At 45.6% G+C, this 21,033-nt stretch overlaps 1 protein-coding gene across 1 annotated transcript in view; it reads right to left on the bottom strand.

The window, feature by feature from the left end:
• LOC126533597 (venom metalloproteinase antarease TserMP_A-like) overlaps window positions 1-21,033 on the bottom strand; it is a 72,886-nt gene that overhangs the window by 13,079 nt on the left and 38,774 nt on the right. The window contains exons 5-10 of the mRNA XM_072284671.1: window positions 19,964-20,084; window positions 18,516-18,581; window positions 18,334-18,452; window positions 18,178-18,249; window positions 13,904-14,043; window positions 2,191-2,240 (exon numbers count right to left, since the gene is read on the bottom strand). Of these exons, the coding sequence (XP_072140772.1) occupies window positions 2,191-2,240; window positions 13,904-14,043; window positions 18,178-18,249; window positions 18,334-18,452; window positions 18,516-18,581; window positions 19,964-20,084 (568 nt within the window). The remainder of the gene's footprint in view (window positions 1-2,190; window positions 2,241-13,903; window positions 14,044-18,177; window positions 18,250-18,333; window positions 18,453-18,515; window positions 18,582-19,963; window positions 20,085-21,033) is intronic.

Genomic DNA, 21,033 nt, shown 5'->3' on the forward strand with positions numbered 1-21,033 from the left:
CTTTTCAGGCCCTCCGTCCAGTGTGGCCCACTTCCTCTACATTCCATTTCTGTCCTTGTACAGTAGAACGCTGGAGGATGTCACTTCGTTACGACCCGTCCAATAAATGTATTCGTCTCCAGAAAGACGTAAAGTATTTCAATACCCCTTCAAGTTCTCCTCCCAAATCTTCGATGTAGCCAGTAAAACGACCTAGGACTTGGCTACAAGCTACCGTGAAAGGAGACCCATTTCGCAATGAACCAAGTGCTGCAAGTTTTCGCATGCATGATTTGAATTCGAGCAGATTGCCACAATCTCGGTAAATTGTGGCGGAACCCATCTCACGACGACTGTCTGCGGTAACGCGTTGGCAATAAATCAATATGGCGACACAGCGTATTGCCACAGTCAAACGTGTTCAGAGGCGTCTACTGCAGTTTGGGACTGTTCTTGCGCGCCAACTTAAAAACATTCGACACCATCGTGCGCCGCTGTACCGACACCTGCGTATGGCCTCCGTAATACATGGCACGCCGGTGCTTGCAAGCACGTAGAAACGCGTCACGTGGCAACTCGGATTCTTTCTGCGATTCTTTACGCACACACTGCGCCATCTAGTAACGCGGCTGAGAAGTCTGCGCGTTGCCTCCGAGACGAGAATCAAGGCGTGCCGGTGCCAGCGAACGATAAGGATTGTTGTCTTGCTTGCAGCACATTCAGTGGCACATGCTCAGCTAGTCATGCTTGAAAGTGGTTCATTAAATAGCGGCACATACTGAGTGCATTCATAACTGAGCTGTGTAAAGCATTGGTCTTAACGGTTTTTGCAAAGGGGAGTGCAGAAGCATTGCGGAAAAAAGGAGACGTCGGCATGAGAGACGCTCACTTGCAACTAAGCATATCTCCAGAGACAAACCACCAGTAACGTTATTGCGCATGCGCTGCCATCAAGAATTGTTGGAAAAGGATGTTTTGATTTTTTTTATATAAAATTAACCTAACAACGAGGCATGCATCACTACATCAATAATGGCAGCATAGTGTAGGTGATAGCAACAACGGCCCGTGCAAGTAGCCTGACAGAAGTCATTCCAAAAAAAACTTCTGTGGGAGGGGCACAGAGGAGGGGGCGTATAAAGTTCTGCCAAGCGCGAGGAACGTAAATTCCTTGTCTATCCGATGCACTGACGGGGCCCTAATACAGAGGGTAGCATGAGCGTGAATCTGACAAGCCTCGAGAATTTCTCTTTCGAGTCTGCCATGAGATCTGCTTATAATTTGGGTTTTGTCGAAAAGGGGTTTACAGCCACAATCCCTGCAGTGCGCAGGAAGGTGCGCGGAGTTGCTCAGGGCCTTTAAAGATGAAGAATGTTCTCTTAGCCTGTCATTCAGACAGCGCCCCGTCTGCCCAATGTAAACAATTTCACAGAATGTGGTATCTTATATACCACTTCGGTGGCACAGGACGCGAGAGGTTTCGCGTGTTTCTTTTCACAAGTCTTGTTCTTCCTATGGCCGCTTGCAAGGGTGCACAACAGAGAAAGCTTGAGAGGATCTGTAAAGACGAGGTCAACGCCGTCTTTTTGCCACATCGTTTTTAGGTTCAGTGAAATCGTGAGGACATATGGCATCGCGACAAACTTATTTGGTCTTTAGCGCGGCATAGCATTGGGCGGAGCCTGGAAGCTCTTTAAAAGTGTTGAACCCGCTGGGACTAGCACACTCGAAGGCAATCCCGAGGCTTTCAGACGTGCTAATTGTACGTTAAAGCTATGGTCCCGGATGAATTGAGGGACGATGAAGCTATATCCCGTTTTACCAGTTATAGTGAGAGGAGTCAAACGGTAAAATGGCCTTCTTAGAACGCGGCAAATATTCCCAACAAAGATGTTCGTACCAGCTACAATAGAGCGCTAAATCTAAAAACCGGAGTGTGCTATTGTCAGGAAGTTTCATTGTGAAAGATAACGAGAGCGAGCATTGTTTGAAACACACGCTCAGTTACTGCACTACTAATGTCATTATGTGGAACAAATAAATGGACAAGCAAATCGTCCACATAACTATAAACTTTAAGAACAATGTGCTGGTTGAATCCTCGCTGAATCAAATAGTCAAATTTCGCTAAAAACTTTAACCCTAAATAGGTGCCACACACGATCCAATTTACACAACCTAAAAAGATCAGGCAGGTGTGCACAAACTTACCTGAAAGAGCTGACTCCCTTTTGCCTCCTTGTAGCGCAATCATGTCATGGCTAGAAAAATAAAATTCTTTGAAGTCGAATTCAGTAACGGTATTCCACAATGACTGTTCTTGAGCACACAAAGCCTAAAAGCTCCTTTAATAGAGTCAAAACACTTTTACTCTACCTTTCATTCAAGTAGCCTATATAACATGTACTCTCAATTGAGAAAACAAATCTTGTTCAATATATTTTACCCTGCTACAGGCCAAGTTGCAGAGTGCCTCTGTGTGCAGAAGACCGCGAGAAGGGGGCGATATATTTTCTTTTTAATCTGGCGTTGTGCGGTCACTGGCCATGGCTATATCAATGCAAGTACGCAAGGGAAGAAAGGCAAGCAATAGTTCTAGAGCCTTAATGCACCGGTCTTTATGAAGCTTCTTTGACAAGGTCACCTAGCATCATGCTCTGTGCTGTCTCTCAGTGCTGAAAGATCCATCAGGTCGCATCGGCTGCTGGGCCACTTCGGCTGCAGAAATACCACATTCGCATCGCGTTTCAATTCGAATGAAGTGAGTCTCTAGCTGACGTGCTATCGCCCTCTCACCTACCTAACGTAGCTTCTCGAACACATCGTGTTGCTAGGTTGACCCCACATCACGTCGACAATATTCCTTCATAGCAACGCAAGGATCTCTCACTTTGACAACTCCGCGACGTCCGGACCAATGCATCAGCTCATCCGGTTGAATATCAAATCTTGAACCACCATGTGCATCGACCTTGTCTTCTTCAGCGGGAACATTCGGTTGAGCCTTTCTTTTTTCTTCCGTGGACCTGCTACTTTAAGATTCCTGTCAATGTCAGGGCCGCGAGAAGACGGTGTTCGTCCCACCAAATAGACTCTACCATCTCAAGGTTTTGCATTTCAGTCAGTATGAGGCTACGGCAACCTACGAGCTGATGACGGATTCTCTCCACATCGGCTATAAATTATATAAATGCTTATGCTGTATGAACGATGTCATCGGCTTGTCCCCTACCTCCGAGAGCCACCTCACTCACCTGTCAATAATTCTTCGTGTGTTCTGGTGAGCCAGTCTTACATTGAACTCGTCCAAGAGTCGGTTCACTCAACTCCACATCCTCGTTTGTGGTTTTCTTGTTAGTGCTAGTGGTGTACATCCCGACCCGACAATGTGCGTGCCGTAAAAGAGGCTGTTCTTCCCCACCCAGCTAAATAATTTCGGAGGTTTGTCGACTTACGTTTTTACTTCCATCGCTTCTTCCATTATCTCAGTGACGTTGCCCAGCTAGTTACTCGTTAATTTAAAAGGACACCCCCTTCTTATGGGGCCAAGAGCAAACTGTTGGCTTCACCACCCTTATTAGCTTGCTTACAACACCGTCCGCTTTGGCGTATTTGGACCCTTCTGCCGCTAGCGGAGTTCATACAGGTGCTAGTGGCCATGGAGTAGGTGCAGCACTCGCCCACCGCTAAAATGGACAAGGATATGTGATTGCTATGCCAGTCACCTTCCCTCGTCATTATGGCGGAACTTTTCTATCACTGAGCGGGAATGCCGCGCTTAAGTGATGATGATGATGATTGATGTTTAATGGCGCAAGGGCATCTAAGGCCAAAGAGCGCCAGTACATGTGTTATGGTTTAGTAAAATTGTGAGATTAGGACTATGATTTAAAATAAAGGCTGTATAGAGGCCTACACGTAAGATCTTTAGATACTAGTGGATGAATTCTAAAATAATTACTAAGATAAATATAGGGCTTTAAAAACAATTGCTACAGGCACACATGTTAATTTATTCTGGATTGTCCAAGTCCCTTGGTGTACAATTCTTGCTTACGCAAGAAGCGCAAGAGCTCAGGCATACTTTTGTGCATCAGACTGTGCCTCACCTGTGAGGCGCAATCTGAAGGTTAGGATGGTATGAGATGATGTTGAGAAAGTTAACTTGCGCAAGATAATTAAGCACTCTTTTAAAATTAAAAAGTGCATCCTCTGATAAGAACATCGAGGGATGGGGTGGTATATGGTGTGAGTAGAGTTCTCTAAAATGAGTCAATCGGTGTCGGTGAAGTTCAGGACATTGAATGAGGACATGTAGGACGGTTAGGTTCTCACCGCAGCGTGTGCACGTCGGTGGGTCAGTTGCTGTCAAGAGGTATTTGTGTGTGCCATAAGTGTGTCCTATTCTGAGGCGTGCCAGGGTGACTTCGGTGTGTCTATTAAGCTTCAGTGGAAAGGATTTGGTTAACTGCGGTTTGAGCAGGTGCAGCTTATTTTGAACTTCCTTGTCCCATTCAGTTTGCCAATGATTACGGAGCGCCTTTCGTACCACAGGTTTCATATCCACACCAGGTACCCAACTTACATCAATTGTACCCCGATGAGCCGCTTCTCCAGCATTTTTGTCCGCCATTTCATTGCCTGCGATCCCAGAGTGGCCTGGCACCCAGCATACAACAAGAGCAAGGTTTTGTTTATGCGCTACATGAATCTGTTTAAGGAGCTGGTTAATTACAGGGTTTCGGCTTGCTTTGCCACAGGACAGGGCTGTGACAACGCTTAAGGAATCTGTGTATATTATAGACTTTTCTATCTTGTGCTGAACTATATACTCAGTAGTGATCAGGATACCATACGCTTCCGCTGTAAAGATGCTGCTGTGTTTATGTAAGGTTTTAGAGTTGGAGAAATTTGGGCCATGGGCTGCACATGATACCAAATTTGCAGACTTTGAAGCATCAGTGAAAAGTGCAATGGATCTGTACTTGTCTTCAACAGCCATGAAATGTTGCTGGATGAGGGCACTTGGACAACTCTTTTTCTTAAGCTCTCTAAAGGACAAGTCACAAGTGACAGGACATTGCTCCCAAGGTGGAATGGGTTCAGCATTGTCGCTTTCCTGTAGATCTGTGAAAACTACTCCGAGTTTTTCCGCAATAGATTTTACTGCCAGCGAAAACGGCGGGGTGTGTGAAGGCCTGTTTAGGTACAACTGATTTGTGGACTGATCACTTATGAGTGCTTTGCATGGATGTTGTTTTAGTGGCATGATTCTTATTGCATAGGTGACTCCCAGATATGTACGTTGATAATCCAGTGGCCACTGATCCGATTCTGCATACAGACTTTGGACGGGGCTCGTCCGAAAGGCACCAAGCGCTAGACGGATACCCAAGTGATATACAGGATCGAGTAGCTTAAGCGTTGTCTTTGAGGCCGATTGTTAAACAATGCATCCATAATCTATGCGTGACAACACAAGGCTTTTAAAAAGAGATAGGAGACAGTGCCTATCTGTTCCCCACGACTGATGAGATAAAATCTTTAAAGGTTCATGGTGTTAAGACATTTCAGCTTCAACTGTTTTATGTGCTGCATGAAGGTTAGCTTGGTATCGAAGATTACACCCAGAAATTTTTGTTCTTTTCTTATAACGAGGCTTCTCCCATGCATCGTAATGCAGGGGTCCGGACATACCCCTCTTCGTCTAGAAAACTGCACACAGGAAGTCTTTTCGGCACTGAATCTAAACCCGTTTTCGTCTGCCCATTTCGTCAGCCGATTAACACTCAACTGTATCTGGCGTTCACATATTGATAAGTTGCAAGATTTAAAGCTGATTTGGATATCGTCCACATAGACAGAATAAGACACCGTGGGTGGTATAACAGAGCGGAGAGAGTTCATTTTGATTATAAAAAGTGTGCAACTTAGCACTCCTCCCTGTGGCACACCGTTTTCCTGGATAAAAGTGCGTGATAGTACATTACCAATTCTTACGCGGAACTTTCTTTCAGATAAGTAATCTTGCAAAAGGTTCAGCGTACTACCACAAATTCCATAGGACGACAGGTCTTGCAGAATACCGTATCGCCAGGCAGTATCATATGCCTTCTAAAGATCAAAGAATACAGATAAACAGTATTGGCTATGTACAAATGCATCACGTATATATGATTCAAGGAGAACAAGATTATCGGTTGTAGACCTCGCTCTTCGGAAGCCAGATTGGCGAGGGTCCAATATACCATTATATTCCAAAAAGAACACACGGCGACGGTTAATCATTTTTTCAAATACCTTGAGTAAGCAGCTAGTGAGTACAATTGGTCTGTAACTGTTAACTAAGGAAGGGTCTTTGCCGTGTTTGAGTATTGGTAGGACTATTGCTTCTTTCCAAGACGAAGGTATATGACCAGTTGCAAAAATCTTATTGTAAAGACCTAAGATGCAGTTTAGGGTCTCATAAGGCAGATTGTTGATTATTTCATAAGTTATTGTGTCAGAACCTGGAGCCGAACTACCACAAGAACCTAGGGCAAGCTTTAGTTCATGGAATGTTAACGGTCTATTGTACCCTTCTGATGACTTGTTTGGGCGCAGAGTATTTTCTGCTATTCTTTTATGCTTTAAGAAAGTTTCGGAATAGTTTTCCGAACTTGATACTCTTTCAAAGTGCTGACCAAGAGTGTTTGCTTGATCTTCTATTGTATCGCCAGAGCCAGGGATGAGAGGAAAAGGATTTGCACGTTGACCTTTTAGTTTACGTACCCTGTTATATACTTTACTAACATCCGTGCATGAGTTTATGGAGGATACGTAGCGTGACCAGCTTTCTCTTTTGGATGTTCGGCGGATGCGGCGGCCATTTGCTTTGCACCGCTTAAATTCTATTAGGTTTTCTGTGGTTGGATAGTGTGAAAATCTACTCCATGCTTTGTTCTGCCGTTTCTTTGCAGTTTCGCAGTCTCTGTTCCACCACGGCTTTGGATTGACTTTATATGTGCAGGACTGAGGTATGCAGTTTTTAGCAGAACAGAGGATATGCTCAGTGATGTAGCTTGCCAGTTCTTCTACACCTAGGTGGTCCACATCTTCCAGGCACAGTTTACATATGTTTCTGAATTTCGACCAGTCTGCACTATGAAGTTTCCACTTTTTGGGGTAAGCTGGTCCATCGTGCCACTTTGTTGTTTCTAGGAGTGTAGGGAAATGATCGCTCCCATATGGATTACTGATAACTCTCCATTCCAGGTGTGGAAGAAGTGATGCTGACCCTATGGCTAAGTCAATACATGAATACGTGTTGTGTGTAGGACTGTGAAAAGTTGGCTCTGTCTTGTTAAATAGACAGGCTCCAGATGAAAGAAGGAACTTTTCTATTGCCCGTCCTCTCGCATCACATCTTGAGTCACCCCAAAATGGACTGTGAGCATTAAAATCTCCAATTACTATATAAGGTTCAGGAAGCTGGTCAATCAGCTTTTCAAATTCTGCAATGTCTAACCGTTCATCAGGCGATATGTATAAGGAGCAAATCGTTATAAGTTGATTGAACAATATAGCCCGAACAGCCACTGCTTCAAATGAACTTTGGAGTGATACATGCTGGCATGCTACAGACTTTTGGGCTGTGATTGCCACCCCACCTGAAGAAGAATCACCATTATTTCTATCTTTACAGAAAATGATGTACTGCCTTAAGAAGTTCTTGTGTGTAGACTTTAAATGTGTTTCTTGAACACAGAACAGTCGTGGCTGATATTCCTCTAGCAGATCTTTGATATCATCTAGATTGCGAAATAGGCCCCTGGCATTCCACTGAATTATTTGTGTAGCCATATTGAGAAAGATTTTTGTTGTCTGTGTTCAAGAGCACGTAGTAAAGATAGATGGATATGTATACAAGGGCGGTAACCGTTTAGGTTACCGGTCCCTTTCTTTGAGCAGTTACAGGAATTTTCTCTCTCCTAGCGCGCTCCTGAGAGCGCTGATCTTTCGGCGTCGATGACGCCGGGGATTTTTGATCGACCTCCATAACCTTCTCTGAGGTGCTGAAGGATCGTGAACTAGGCGCTGAAACTCGCGTCCCAGGCCGTGGAGTTCGGATTAGCTTTGGAACCTGCGGGACTGGAGTCGGCAGGTCCACCTTCGATGTTGATGGAGCAGCATTTGCTGCAGCCACCAGGGGGGCAGGCGGAGTGATTACCGGGCCACTGTCAGTGACCGCGGTAGACTCCCGAGAGATTTGTGACGCTGCCCCCCGTCGCGCCACCTCGGAAAAGCTCGTGTGATTCAAGTATGACAGACGTTTCCTTGCTTCGTGAAATGTTATATTTTCTTTGACCTTTAGTGTAATGATTTCTTTTTCTTTCTTCCATTTAGGGCACGTTCTAGAGTAGGCTGGATGGCTTCCATCACAGTTCACGCAATGTGGAGATGAGTCGCAAGTGTCTGATGGATGATCGTTCGAGCTGCATTTCGCGCAAGTCTGCCGTCCTCGGCATGTCTGGGAACCGTGCCCATACCTCTGGCACTTGAAGCACCGTCGAGGATTTGGAATGTACGGCCTTACACGTACTTTGATATAGCCTGCATCCACTGTACTAGGCAACACACTGGTACCAAAGGTTAGTACAATGTGCTTTGTTCGAAGTTGTTCGTTATTCCTGCGGATTAGAATTCGTTCTACCTTGATGACATTTTGGTCCTGAAAACCTTCAAGAAGCTCTTCGTTACTAAGGTCCATGAAGTCGTCTTCGGAGATTACTCCACGGCTCGTGTTCATGGTTCGATGTGCGGACACAGTGACCGCTACATCGCCTATGCATTTCAAGTCATTCATTTTCTCATATTGGGATTTATCTTTCAATTCAAGGAGCAGATCTCCATTGGACATTTTTGTGGCTTTGTAGCCAGGTCCTATCGTGTTGCGAAGGCATTTCGCCACCAAGAAGGGGGAGAATTTACGGACGCTCGTGTTACTTTCACTATGGATTACATGGTACTTAGGGAAATTTTCTTCATTGTCATTCAAAAAGAATTGAAAGGTTGCATCGGTGCGCCCTCTTTTTAGAGGGCGATCAAGGGAAAGTGGTTTACTAGAAGCCATATAGAGGTCATGAGTTCGGCAGCAGCGCCAACCGCCCACCACCGAGCCCAACATGGGGACGGAGTAGGTCTTACGAGTAAGACAAGCCCTCGCCAGTTGTACGGTGCCACTATAACCCAATCTGGAGTACCCAAGGTTGGCCACCCACACAAGGTTAACCCTCGCTGCCAGGAAAGTTGGAAGTAAATAGAAGAGACGAGAAGACAGGACAGATTGAAAGGAAGAGAGAAAGACGCAGAATGGAGAGGAGGACAGGAAAAGGCAACTACCGATTTCCCCCGGGTGGGTCAGTCCGGGGGTGCCGTCTACGTGAAGCAGAGGCCAAAGAGGTGTGTTGCCTCCGCCGGGGGGCCTTAAAGGTCCAAACACCCGGCATCGGCTCAACCCCCAGGATCCCCCTTTCCCCGGACACGGCTAAGCCGCGCACGGCTACACGCGGGAGGGTCCAACCCTCGTGTGCTCGGGTCCGTGGTGTCGCAACACACCAAACGCCTGCTGACGCAGACGCCCCTGCGGGGGCGCTTAAGTGGGACCTGCCGCGAAAGTCCGCCTGTACATATAGGGAATCACAATTTCCGTCATCACTGACCGCCTTCTGCTCTGTGCCCTTATCGCTCAAATATTAATGAGAAGGCTTCATCATTGAGCGTTGTGGTTGCAGGGGAACACCATGTACGCGCTATACAAGTCCGGTGGGATGCATTAGCGTACTTTCTGACTGTCAGTCACGTTATCCTGCCGACCCTCCCGGCATGCTACGTCGCCATCCTGGCTATAGCCAACCTCCCTTACATACGTCATGAACAGCAAAGCGATGACACAATAAGGTCCATCGTCCATCGCCTACAATCACATCATGCCGACCCGTCACTCCTCCTGTTCGAGCTTTGCGACGGCATCTTTTGCCGTAGCAATAGCCCCTCCAACGGCCCGGACTTCTACTCTTCATCGTGAAGCAGCTTTGTGGCACTGTTGTCCAAGAGCTTCATTACCCTCATATAGCTGGCCACCTTGGAGTTTCCGGAACATACCACCACGTGCGGTGTCAGTTTTTCTGGCCCGCTTCCAATCAATCAGGTGAACGCTACGTTGGCAGTGTGTGACTTTCACCAGCGACAATAAGCGGCCTTCTCTACTGCCGCCTGGCCTCCTTCACCCCATCGACCTAAGAGGCCCTTTTCCGCATCGGTCTTGGTCTTCTCAGAGCATATCCTAAGTTCCACTCGGGGGAGAAATCTATCACTATTGCGATCGACTTGGTACACCATCACAGGAGCCCTACGAACTAGTTGTACCCTTGATGTCACCGACTTGTTGTTTCATGCGGTCATATTTCATCATGGTGGGCATAAGCAAGTGCTCACAGATTGCAGCCGCTGCTTTCTCTCAAAAGCCACAGAAGAATTTTTGCGTTCCTGCTCTTCAGAACAAATACTCGCAACCGCTTACCGCCCGCAGAGAAACGGCCTCACAGAGCAGTTTAATTGCACATTGACGGGCGGGCGATGCACGTCTTGAACGGTCACAAAGACTAGAATATAACCTTGTCATACGGCACCTTCGCCTAGAATTCACACCGTCACGACATCGCCGGTTGCTCAACATTTTACCTATTGCGAAGCCACACCAACTTAACCTTTCTACCCCCTCCTACCTGCCATCACACACTCCAATACAGATTACGCCCTTGACGCTGCAGCTTGGGCTCACCCGAGAGGTCAGATCACAGAGACGCGACTTCCTTTCCCCAGCCTGTTCTCTGAGAAGGTCCGCTACGACCATCGACACCCGCTCGTCGGCTTTTATCTCGGGCCTTTTGCTCTTCTCTGAACTCCTTATCTTCGTGCCGGCCTCTCCGAAAAACTGCTATGACACTACACATGACCTTACAAATTTTTACGCCAAGTTACTGACATGAGCTATAAGTTTGTGTCGCTGGACCTTGCCTCACCGTCTTCCCTGCCATACAATGATGCTATCCACTGCTCCCGGCTTGAACCGAACTTTTCAGCCACCTCAGTGTCTGAATAATTTGCGCCGAGACAGCGATCTGCCTGGCGATGAGATCTTATGTTGCGAGCAGTTCCATCTTGAGTTTTCCAATGTGTAGATAGCTTTTGTATATAAACCATCTGCTTGGTTTACCCATATTTCTCGCCGTAAAAAAATAAACATTGAAAACTTGGTATATCTCACCTTTTCACCTCACACTCATGTGAAAACCGGCATCAATATTGTTCACAGCCAATGTCGGCCTTTAATGATTAAAGATTTGTTGTTCATAGCAGCCGCGTTTGCTTGGATAGAGCGACAACATAGTGCGTCCAATTTCCCGCAAGTGCATACATGTAAATACTGGTAATGCGCCACAGGAAGCGAACGTAGCACTGACGCTGATCTGCGTTGCTGTGACGTTGAGAATGCGTTTATCCGATTGTGTTAGGTTAATTGGTTGGCTGATTCGGCTAGCTAATATTCCAATGAATTTGTAGTGAGCACATAAGGCGGGAACAGGTAGTAGTACAGGTCGACAGCAGACGAAGACGAAAGGCCCAACAGGCATCGAAATACTGAAAATGCATATGATAATGTACTGCAACAAGCTTCCACAATATGGAAAAGCATCACACATCTTGCGAAACATGCCTACGTGCATTAGTCTTTCTTTTATTATTATTATTATTATTATTATTATTATTATTATTATTATTATTATTATTATTATCATTATTATTATTATTATTATTATTATTATTATTATTGCGATAACTACATGCTTTTAAGGCACCATTCTTGATGTGTTTATGTGTATTAAATGTGTGCTGTGAGGCCTGTGCTCTGTAGGAATTGAAGCAGCGTATTGCACAATCTGTTATCATGTATCCAGAGGTAATAGTTGGTTGTGCATTTTTTCATACGTAAAACAGGCCAAAAACAACCTAAGAATGTATTGTGAAACACGTCTGTATTTGTTGTATACTTCATGTTGTTAAAATTAATAATATTGGATGCATATCCAATGAGTATTTGTGTAGTCGAGTCCGGCGCCAAATTCGCCAGCGTTACAATAATATAAGATCATTACTTTTTTAATGTAAATAATTTGGCTTCTTCGAAAACAACATCTGTCTAAAAAAGAAGGCCATTATTTTTTGTTCATTGGTAAAACTAGAAAATAACCTCGAACTTAAGGCTTCTAGACACGAAAAACTCCGTTTACCTTTCTGGATTTTCTTTTTAAAGATAGCACCTGGGCCCGTATTCACTAAACGTATTTTTAATACAATCGTTCGTAAGACAAAACTCCAGCCAATTCTGATGCTGGACATATTGCGACTTCCTTACGTGATATTCGCAAACAATTATTCGCTTCACAACGTGGCTGGTTGCTACCCGTTTTTTCTGTAATTTGGCTGAGACACCCCATTACCGCTAGGCGCATTTCTTTCATCCGTAGCAGCAGCGACACATGAACAAGCACAAGACACCCTCACCAGCGCTGCGTAATATCGGCACATTGTCCACAACTCGCCTCTTGACCTCCGAAGAGAACCAGCTGAGTTTGTAGTATCGACGACAGAAACGCGCACATTTTTCGCCCAGTTCATTCGTAATCTGGTCCCTGTCTCCTCAGGTTGGGCTCTCCGAAAAGCCCCTCTTTCGGTACACGGGCGCATTCTGCACACTTTGTGCCGTGACTTCCCTCATATATGATGTCGTCCCCGTCCCTTCCACTACATCATCTGCACCACAGTCCAGTGATGTTTAGTATGTCGCATGTCTCAAACCTCACCACTCTGTCATTGTCATAGATCCCTAGACACGCCGAGACCGCGCTTCTGCCGCCGGGAGTAATGCTAGGTGTGTTCGCCTTTTAGAGGATGAACATTATCACCCGACGAAGTGGCCGCCTGCTTTCGTCAACGCAACGCTTTTTTGACCAGCTGCTTTCGTCAACGCTACCGGTGCGCTTCAATATATTTTGTAACTAGTCTTCAGTACACATATTGTGTCGTTCGCGCCACAATATGAGTAGTGAAGGTGACCGATCAATGGCAAAGAACCCTTATAAAGGAAAAATTTTACCCCTACTATTTCCGAAAAATATATATATATATATATACGTATATATATATATATATATATATATATATATATATATATATATATATATATATCACCAGAAACCGAGCCTATGCAAAGTTTATTTTAGTTTGGTTCCGGTGTATTATTATGTGTAGCTTATAAAAATGAGTGACCACTTTTAATACTGGATGACGTAGTTGTGAACTTCATACATACATGTTTTTGCAAGTTCTCACCCATATTTTTCAAAATTGGCTGGTTAAGTTGGAATTTACTTCATATTGTTTTAAAATTTTTCTTTTTTCCTTTAAATGCAACCAGACTTCCCAAAATCGGTGCATTGGTTCCCGAGAAAAGCGATTTATCCATTCGCATGTATTTACACAAGTGTTCCCGAGACAAAGATTCTTCTTAATTACCGAATAGAGAGTACTTGTATAAAGAGTCGGACGGTAATGTACACAACAATTCTATAATTCGCGTTCATTTTGGGAAATTTATCCCGGTGAAAAAATAATTCGTACGTGGTGATGTTTATAATTCAGGCCTCTAAAACACATTATAGCAAGCTCATATTACTTTTATCAATTACATTACAACTGAAATAAAGGAGTACATATTTTCTGGCACATTAAAATACATCAAGAAAGGAAATCTCTTAGTCTGTATCACAACATGTCCAATTCATTATCGTTTATGTCGAAGAAGACAGCATTTGCTACTCACCCAGTGATAAAGTAGAGCAAATCAAAACCTTCGTACAAAGTAGTCTTTGTTGCGACGTAATCTTTAATACTGTACAACGACTTCAATGCGTCTATGCCACCTCCTGCGAGGTATGAGTAATAATGATGCTCTATGGTGTACTGCAAGAAATAAGTACATTAATTCCTCAGACCATCAAATTCAAAGTCATGGAAAGTAAAAAAAGTCCACGTGGAATGCACATTTTGCAAGTGCTCAATTACTCTGACGTATTCCAAGGGAGCCGGCAATACGCTTTGCTAACTATACCTTCACGACTGAGCACTAACTATAAATATGAAGATATAAATCAAGACATAAATAAACATATGGCACCCAGGCCACGCTGCACATGATACTGCAAGTGTTGATTACGGTCATTATTAACGTGTGAATACCAATCTCGTCTATGGCGGGAAATATATTTTAACTTCACGCCAACCCTATTCCGAAATACATGCACCCAGACCACAACAAAGAACGCAGGAAGGCACGAGCTACCTCCCTCATCAAATCTTGTGCCAACGCCGCAGGCGTCACCTTCGTCGACGCAGCTGAGTACCAAGATGGACGTAGCTTTGCGGCGGTTACCACAACAGGCGGCTTGCTCCGACATGCTGCCAGCATCGTCACTAAAAATGCCGAGACGGCCGAGGAAGTGGCCATCGCCCTGGCCACTCTTGTGCCAGCCTGTCACACCATACTGAGCGATTCTCGCGCAGCACTCAACAACTTCATCAAAGGTCGTATTTCTCAGCAATCACTCCGTATCTTACGACAAGCCCCGCATTCTTCTGAAAATCAAATCACCCTGGTCTGGATCCCAACACACGCCGGCGTTGTCCACCCACACGTCACCAACCTCAACGAGGTTACACACTCCGTAGCACGAGGACTAGTCAACCGTGCCGGAGACGGTGCAGGTGCACCCGCAGGACGCGACCGCCTTACAAGATACAACGACTTTGTGAAGTCATTTTACCTCGCAAGAAGAACCTTCCCCACCCCTCACCGCAAGTTAAACAGGGCACAGGCAACCACCCTTCGCCTGTTACAGACGAATACATACCCCTCCCTCACACGCTATCACACTATATTCCCCGACACCTACCCGAGCCAGACGTGCAAGATCTGTAAAACTGAATCAGCAACACTCCCCCACATGCTATGGGAGTGCAAACATCAATACCCAGACCCTAATCCCGCGACCCTCTCGTCGAGATGGCACGCCGCCCTGCGCAGCTCCCATCTCGACTACCAACTCTGGGCGACCCAGCAGGCCTACGAAGCGGCGAAGAGGCAGCCCTCGAGGTCCCATCGCGGGAGGCCTAGGCCCAGCCGACTGAACTGCTGGTGCTCATTAAGGTTCACTCTCTCTCTCTCGCTCGCTCGTAGAGGAGTTTTAAAACAGCGGATAAAACCTCGCTTCGCAGTGGAGCGGTAGGTTCTGCATGACGACAACACCATGCTTTTGACGACAACGCCACGTTTTGACGACATGACGACAACGCCACGCCACGTGCTGACGTAGACAACGTCGGGAGACGCAGAACGCCTTCCTGGGCCGGTACAAAACATCACCGCTGGGCTAGGAAGACAGCACCGATATTTCTGATCAGTGTAGGCACTTGTAACACTACGTTCGTCGGCGATTCACCGCTGCCTTCGTGGTGTAGTCCGCTTCAATGTAATTGTTTTGCGGTGTCACGAACACGTAGAAGCTTAGCAATGAGGCGACTGTTCATCATAGAACTCTTGGAGGAATGCCCGTGTTTTTGCCACAGTACAACCGCGCCGGCGGGTAGGTTCAATGTGGAGTGCATAGGCCGCGAGAACCATCTCCATATATTCATGTCTTCCGACACCCGCAGAGTCCGTGTAAGCGAGGGAGCAGCATGACAGCTCATGGCGCTCTGAATTAAGTACCAGACCATGGCCCTGTCTCTTTTATTGCAAAGGCTTACATGCGCCGCCTTTGGCCTTGCCTATACATCTGGCTGCTTTCCAGAGCCCTACCACAAAAAGCACAGTGGAACGAAGCCTCCGTGCTTCGTGCCCAACCAAAATTCAAAGCTCGCGCCCTGGCAATCATACACCTAATGGGCCCGTACTTTCCTGGGAGCAACATTGCACATTCGCTTTGTGAATCTGGGGCGGAATTTCTTGCTGCATTGTTTTATAATCGGATGTGATGTACGGTAGAATGCAATCCCAGTTTTGTTTTGCAGCTCTACGTATTTACTGAGCATTCATCCGAATCTCGCTATTTCGACCGTGGCGCTGTTTGGAAGGCCCTTGTTTTCTACATAGTCTGCGACATAATCAGAGGTGACTTACTAACTCATTGCCAGTGTGGGATGTCTGGAATGGTTCGAGAAAGTTCATCCCAGTTTGCGCAAATGGCTTTATGGGTAGCTGGCCTGATTGCGATAGCATGGCTAGATTGTGTCGTTGACATTTGAGGCACGCGCACACGTGACGTTTCCCAACGACTATAAGCCTTGGCCAGTATTATTCCTGTTTGACTCGGGCTAATGCTGCCTTGCAGCCGAGGCTGCGGGACGTCGGTTATTGGGACAGGCCTGCAAGACCTCATGACGGATCACGGCCGGAAAGGCAAGTAGGGGGCTATTTCCGATTGAATAAGAGTTCTTCTGGTGAGAACATCACAGCGCAACTAGAACGAAGGCAAGTTTTTTCGAATGTTTGGGTCACGCAAGTAGTGCGGCGGTATCAAAAATCAATAAGAGAAATTAATGCGCTGGCTTCCCGCCACTGACAGGCAGTAGTTGCCGTGCCTTAAACTACTATAAATGATTTGTCATGTGCTGTGATTTCTCCCGTTTCTGTAATTTCTCTCGTGTTGACGCGCAAGCACACGGGAGATCGATAATTTATAACAGACACCTGTGTCAGCATTGAGTTCACCATGTCTTGGGAACTCCTGGTAGCGAAACAGCCCAGCGCTCCCCTCCCCCTTTCCTGGTAAGGGACCTAACTCGGGGCTCAGCCTTCTCAGGTGGCCACTCCTGCGGCAAACAGGTGTCTGGACGGGCAGAAACCATTCTGGGCTGTTAAGCGGTGTCCAAAAAACCTACGCCAGCATCTCTACTAGGGTCGGCATGCAGACTGCAGGAACCGAGAAAACATGGCAAGTCACTTTTATTATAGACACGAGCGATCAGCCGTGGGCCTCGTCTTCTCTTTTCGCCGCGCAAGATCTTCATCGTTGTTACATGCTGCAGGTTAGATGTACATGTTATATACCTCAGAAGGTATATATATATATATATATATATATATATATATATTGTAAACAAACCGACAGTTGGCTGGCGCCCAGAACGTCTGCTGCTGTTCTCGTTCCTCGGCACCTCTCGAACGCCCGCCGTGCGAGCCTAAGTGCGCATGCTCTTTTCAGTCAGCCAAACTAAGTTTCCGGCGCGTCTTGCAACCACGCAGCTTATCATTAAGAGTAGACTAGGGTTCCCTCTAGGTATTGGTGCTGATGCATTCATAGAGATTGATCCCATCCTGGACAGCTTCGTCATCGATCGCAGAGAAACGCAATGATTACGGTTGGCGAAAAACAATGTAAGTCTTGAGGTTGGCAGCAGGTAATAAAGCTGGCGTGGGCGAGGTGTCGTTTGGCGCCATTACGGTAAGCTTGCCGAATCGCCCACTGCAGCACTCCGTGAGGAGGAGAGCCAACGCCCAGGCTCCACCGAAACTGGTACGTGGAAAGAGGCAGACAAAAACTGCTTAAACTCCACAAGCTAAGCATATTTACAAGCAGATACGCCACACTGGCTTAAAAGCCACAGCCAGCGCTAGCTTAGCAATTGTCGTCATCTTCTCAGACACGACTCGCATTTTCGTCTTCAATGGCAGTGGCCCGTAGCAACACTTTCGCCATTTCCAGGGTGTGCACGCTAAGATAAGCGCTCCTACCCTCATATTTATCGCTTTAAATACCATGCGACCATAGCGGCAATGCCTTGCGCTGATACAAGCCGCCCAGAATTAATGCCTAGAAAATCATTCTATTCACAAATCCCAAAACTAACCGAAAGTAAACTTCTTTTGTTTTTAACTTTGGTTGGCCACACAATTTGCTCGTTACTTTCAGACGCAAATTACCCAGCAAAAACACATCTGCTGCATTTAAAACCTACAAATAACGCTATAGGGCTCATCTCTTAAGGCAGCAGCACGAAGTTCCAAGGCTATTAGCAATGTAATGTTAGCAAACTTACATTCGTCAATTCGATGCCCCGTAGTATGGGTCGAACTCTAGGGTTTTTAACCCCAAGATAGCGTATGACAACCTGAATACCAAGAAAAAAAATCAAGACGGTTTTAAGATTTGACAATAGCTGGAGGTGTTTGTCAGTATTTGAAATATTACTCACCACTTGAAACGTGACCATCACGTATTTTAACATTTTGTGTGTGCTCTTGAATCCATGGTGAAATACTGAGTCACACGTAATAAGCACCTCCGGATAGATAATTTCTGTGTTGTATGCGGCTAAAAAATTAATTATCGTAATTCAGAAAAAAGTTAATTCGGTTACAGCATTACAATACTTACATGGGTCAAAACCATAGCGGTCGTTTGCAGCACGCTCAGTTATCATCATTTTCTCCTCAAGTTTCCCTAAAATCGCAAAATACTGGATAAGAACTGTGATCATTCTCCCTGGATAGCAGCACTCGTCCTATTATATCCGTATACAAATAATTAATTAGCATGCGCTCTGATTATATTGCGTCGAAACAGAAACAGCTTTCAAGTTAAGGCAGCCTAAACAATGGGTATCCATATCCATTAGCGGGCAGGTCCCAGGGAAATGAATTTGCCGGCAGCTGAATTTGCCCCTGCTAATATCAGTATTTTGTAACACGTAATATCTGGTTAACCAGAGATTACATTTTAAAATCTAGTCAATACATTGGCTGTTTTGTATTGGAGGTAGGCTCATCTTCGCGAGCCTAGCTGTCCAGCCGTGCTTGCTTAGTGGCTTTGGCGTTGCTCTGCTAAGAAAGAGGTTGTGGTATGAAATTTTGGCTGCGCTGGGCTGCATTTCGATCGAGGGCGAACTCCAAAAGCGCTCGTGCACCATAAAGTGGGTGCATGGTTAGGACCCCAGGTATAGTATGGTATGAAGAACTTTATTTAGGTCCTGAGGGATCAGTCTGGGACTGACGCGGGTCGCTCCCACGTCGGTACAGAGAGGCCGAGCCCCTCTGCCGTCACACGGGCCCTCTGGACAGCCCTGAGTTGGTCCACCAGCACTTCACTGTGCAGCATCCGCTGCCACCACTGTTCGCCTCGAGAACCATCCCCGGCCAACGCCGAGCAGCGCCAAAGCATGTGTTCTAAATTGAACAAACCCCCACACTTACTACAATAAAATGGAACCCCACAGTCCAGAATAATTTTATTCATGATGGCCGGGTCCCAGGTGGTAGAAATTAATCTGGAGTGCCGCACTACAGCGTGCGTGATATATAAGATGGAGATTCTAAAAAATCAAATTTGAAGTTTTACGTGCCAAAACCACTTTCTGATTATGAGGCACGCCGTAGGGGAGGACTCCGGAAATTTGGACCACCTGGGGTTCTTTAACGTGCACCTAAAGCTAAGTACACGGGTGTTTTGGCATTTCGCCCCCACCGAAATGCGGCCGCCGTGGTCGGGATTCGATCCCGCGACCTCGTGCTCAGCAGCCCAACACCATAGTCACTGAGCAACCACGGCGGGTAATGGAGATTTTGGCAAGTAAAACTCCACACATATATTTTTAAGCATCCATGGCTCACGAGAAAGCCTGATAACACCGTGCGTGTGCAATGTAAGGCAAAAGAAAACATCATGCGCGCAACAGCGCCGTTCACAACAGTTTGCTATATGTCCTGTATTGCTTTCACGATGGTTAATGCATCTTGATCGTAGTCAAACTGGCGGCAAGCAGTTATGAAAGATACGTATAAGTAGTACGGGAAATTTTAACGAGTGGAAACAATCAACATACATACCATAAACGTTGTCAGAATCCGAGTCTTCGATAGTGTCAATGAGGTGAGCGTGAGGGCCATATTCGGAGCGCTCGGTAGCTTCAACTGGCCTGATCTTCAGCTTAGGACCAACGACGCCTTCCTGGATAAATTAAGAATACGTCTATGCGCACCTGCTTTTGTATTATCTGTAGTCATTCCAAAAACTGCATTAGGCTAAGAACACTGAAAAAGCACCTGACTCTGGGATAGTCAGCAGAGGTATTCAAGACTTGATCAAATCGACTGCATAAAATATAACACTAGCGTCAACGTTTTCATATTGCTGACCGCTGATAACTGTAGCCCGGCCAAATGTCAACTTCTTTTATGGCTGTACTAGTAGCCATACCCGTACAGCCGCCTTTGATGCCCGAATAATCAGACACAGTCAGCACGTGCAAATTTATAAAATATAATCAATATATCAATAATACACATCATCACATACTTTTTCGCCACTTTCATTTGTAAAACCTGGAACTCAGTTTTCTTCATTCACAGCGACGACATCACATTCTTCCCTCTCTTTGTAGGTTCTGTATCTCGGAATGTTTATAACCAGAATTGTGATGTCAGGTGTATGCACAGAAAAGTACGTCTAAGGCGGCATTTCTACTAAAATGGCAAGACTGAATGTAACGAAGACTTCACTACGGCTGGTACTTGAATGTCGCGATTGTAATACATACCTAATGCGAACGCCTAAAACTTGATTATGCTTTTGTTTCTAGCTTTCTTGCTTTAAATTTGTTTGACTTTCAAGTAGTGTATTCGAATGAGGCGTAAAGATTATCTTTCTCAGATACCATTAAAGCTGTGATGGATGCTGGTGATTAGGCTGCAAAAGAATTCTTTCCATTAGTCGTAGTGCCTCAGAAACCACCATTCGTTGGAGTAGTCGGCCAAGATTTAACTTTAGTATGCAGCAGCTTATAGAATAAAAAGCAATATATATATATACATATATATATATATATATATATATATATTTATATATATATATATATATATATATGTACTTACTCAATACCTAAATTAACAAATATAGG

Source organism: Dermacentor andersoni, chromosome 10 (genome assembly GCF_023375885.2).
Source record: "Dermacentor andersoni chromosome 10, qqDerAnde1_hic_scaffold, whole genome shotgun sequence".
NCBI classification, from domain to species: Eukaryota; Metazoa; Arthropoda; class Arachnida; order Ixodida; family Ixodidae; genus Dermacentor; species Dermacentor andersoni.